The following is a 3,183-nucleotide window of genomic DNA, read 5'->3' as shown; positions in this document are numbered from 1 at the left end:
AATATAATTTAAGTGAAAATACCGAAATACCCCTTACCTTTAATAAAATTTCCGAACTGATTTTAACCTAAATCGAAAGAGAATCGAACTGATCCTCTTCGTCTTCTTCAAGCCGATCGATTATCAACCCTTTCTCCTCTCTCAACTTCATCGCCTTCAACCTAATCGATCGATTGTCCCTCACGTTACAAGAAACGAGAAACGTTTTACGTTTCTCATCTTCTCCAACAAGTTCGCCCAATCGACTGTCGACTGTCGAACTCAACTTTGTCTCCTTCAAACCGATCGAATCTCTCATCGATCCTTGTTGCAGAGATCATTTCCTCCCTCTCTCTCATCTTTTCCTCATAACTAACCGAGTAAAAAGCCCCAACGGTGACGGCAGATCTCGTCTCATCTCATTACAGGCTGCCATTAACGATCTCTTCTTAAACAGCAGCTCTCGTCCCTAGCTTTCCTCCATTAACGATCAATTAAGGTATTGCTTTTTAATTTATTTATTTTTATTACTGATTTTACTGTAAATCAAATTGGGGAGTTCTTTTTATTATGGATTTTATTGTAAATCGACTTGATCTGTGAATGTACTATGGTTCAACATATGACTGATCTCGAACCTTGCAATCGACTTATATTCAGCACCTCTTCAAGTGACACACACTTCTCTGTCAAAATCTCTCTTCCATCTTTTTGGTAGAATCTGATTGTTCAATGGTATTAGAATAATAGGCGAGCTCGGTATCCATTGAAATAAAAGAGTGATTTTGCAACACAACAATAAAACCAGTTGTGTTTTATGGAGCTCATTGTTTAGTTGTTTGTGAAAGAACAATGATGCAACCAGTTTTTTACAAAAATGATTGGATGATTTTTTACCAAAATTTTGTACAGAAACATTATGAGAGCAGATGAGAAAAATGATTGGTAGGGACATCCCTCCTTTTGCTCCAATTTATAGATGAAAGCAGATGAGAAAATTGATCTAATTTAAGGTAAATTGGATTTCATAATTTTCCAACCACATCCATTATTGATCTCATTTTCTAGGATTCCTAAGTTCAACTCACCAAATATTTTGTTCATTCCCCATAAGAGTTTTTATGACAAATTTCTAGAATTCGCTGAAATTTTTTCCAAACCTGTTCTCCAATTGAAACCATAAGAGCTTTGACTGTGTTTGTTATCTTCTTGAACATGAATTTTGATGCTGAAAGAGGAAATAATTAATTATTTTTAAGGATTTAGATGTCATATGAAACCATTTACTCCTAATCATGGGACCACCGTTGGGTCTTTGGATTGAACTAATTTACTCCTAAACATGGGCATTAATTTTATGACATCTATATTGTAATCATGCTAGTATGTTGTTTTACTTTCTTGTAATCATGTGGTTTTCACTCTCTATTTTTAATATAAACTCTCTTTAGATTTTGTATGACTTAAAGTTTATATGATTAAATGAGTAAAAGTTGGAGTGACAATAGCATCTCTCAATATTTATGAAAGATACTATTGGCACCAACTTTTACTTTTCTCTTCTCTTAATCCAATAAGCCTGTTAGTTGAATCTCTGATGTATTTATTCCATTAAAGTGTTCATTTAACGACAAATAAGATCTTATGTAGTATGTGTCTGCACACGCAACGGTTGACCGATGGGTTTAGTATATTGTTTGATATTTTTAACATTTATTTACAGTGATATTTGTTTACGATAATTATTTGTTTGCTCATTATTCTTGTTGTTGTTACTTATATTTCAGAACGTTTTTTATTCCTTATTCTTATCCATTACTTTTCATTTTTTTTTAAATGAATAATCAAATTGTCAGATGCCGAGACAAAAAGTAACAGAACCAAAAGAAATAGAGTCAAAAATTGATTCCGCAAGATGGACACCCTATCTTCATAAGATTTGGGTTGATATCTGTGTGGAATTGGTTAAGAAGGGAAAGAGACCCGGTACTTCATTGAATGTATCAGGGTATTCATCTCTAATGAAGCAATTTCAGACAACGACCGGGCTTAGTTACACAAAGAAACAACATAAGAATCATTGGGATAAAACGAAAGGTATTTGGGCTAGATGGATTAAATTAAAAGCATGTACTGGAGTGGGTTACGATGCTGTTAACAATAAGATATTGGCGAGCGATGAATGGTGGAATTCTTGGTTGGAGGTAATTTTCGATTAGATTACCAAATAGGAATATTACGTTTATCAATTCAAACTTATAAAACAAGTTTATTTATTTTGTAGAAAAATAAAACTGATACACAATGGCGTTATGACGGACTGGAACATGTTGAAGAGTTGGACATACTATTTGGAGGGACTTATGCTACCGGAGAGTATGTTGCAAGCTCTTGTAATCCTGGTGTGCGTCCATCCACTGAATCATCTAGAGCAGTTGAGCACGAGTTTCGGGATGATGATGATGATGATGATGCTGCGTTTGTTCAAGAAACGCAACCACCAGAGTCCCAGCCATCAAGGTCCCAACCACCTATCGATATTAGTCCTGATTTTGATGGTGATGGTGATGGTATCCCTCCATTTGTTGCACCATCTCGCATGAAATCTAGAAGTAACCTAGATTTTCAACACTCCAAACGACAAAAAATGACGAGTGCAGCTATGTTAGGACGACAAATTGAACGCTTAGTTGAAGCAGTGTCAACGAGGACGAGTGCAAGTAGTGCAACACCCCCACCACCACCTACACAACCCGGTAGCATTAAGGAATGTATTGATTTGTTGGATGCAACAACAGAAATCATTCCTAATAGTGAGCGGTATCGATTTGCACTGAAATTATTCAGTATGAAGAAGGAGTACAGGCAAATTTGGTGTATGCTGAAAACAAATGAACTCCGTATTGGGTGGTTGGATGGCGAAATGGAGGATGCTCGAGTTCATCATTCCAAATAGTGTGTGATTTTAATATGTTTGTGTGGTTTTAATGTGTTTTTTGTATTACCATCTTTCATTGATGGTTATAACTATATGCCCCACCCCTATGGTGGTATGACAATTCCTGTTTATTATTTTATGTTTTCCTTGGATTGTGTAATATGTCCGTTACGTGGTGAATGCTATTGACAATGTTTATTATATAGTGAATGTTAAACATATTTATCTTATTATCTATATTATTTGAATGTTATAGTTTTAAATGA

General features: G+C 35.1%; 1 protein-coding gene across 1 annotated transcript; it reads left to right on the top strand.

Annotated features, from left to right (window-relative positions):
* Positions 1 to 1,756: 1,756 nt before the first annotated feature.
* LOC147393353 (L10-interacting MYB domain-containing protein-like) lies at positions 1,757 to 2,955 on the top strand. The gene is made up of 2 exons (XM_086456477.1): positions 1,757 to 2,183; positions 2,264 to 2,955. The coding sequence occupies exons 1-2, from the start codon at positions 1,836 to 1,838 to the stop codon at positions 2,933 to 2,935; spliced, it is 1,020 nt and encodes a 339-aa protein (XP_086312603.1). The 5' UTR covers positions 1,757 to 1,835; the 3' UTR covers positions 2,936 to 2,955.
* The last annotated feature ends 228 nt before the right edge of the window (positions 2,956 to 3,183 follow it).

Source organism: Akebia trifoliata, chromosome 10 (assembly GCF_017979445.1).
Source record: "Akebia trifoliata isolate Shusen 1 chromosome 10, ASM1797944v1, whole genome shotgun sequence".
Lineage (NCBI taxonomy): Eukaryota > Viridiplantae > Streptophyta > Magnoliopsida > Ranunculales > Lardizabalaceae > Akebia > Akebia trifoliata.
Note: the sequence above shows the minus strand (reverse complement) of the source record. Positions and strands in the feature narration are given on the sequence as shown.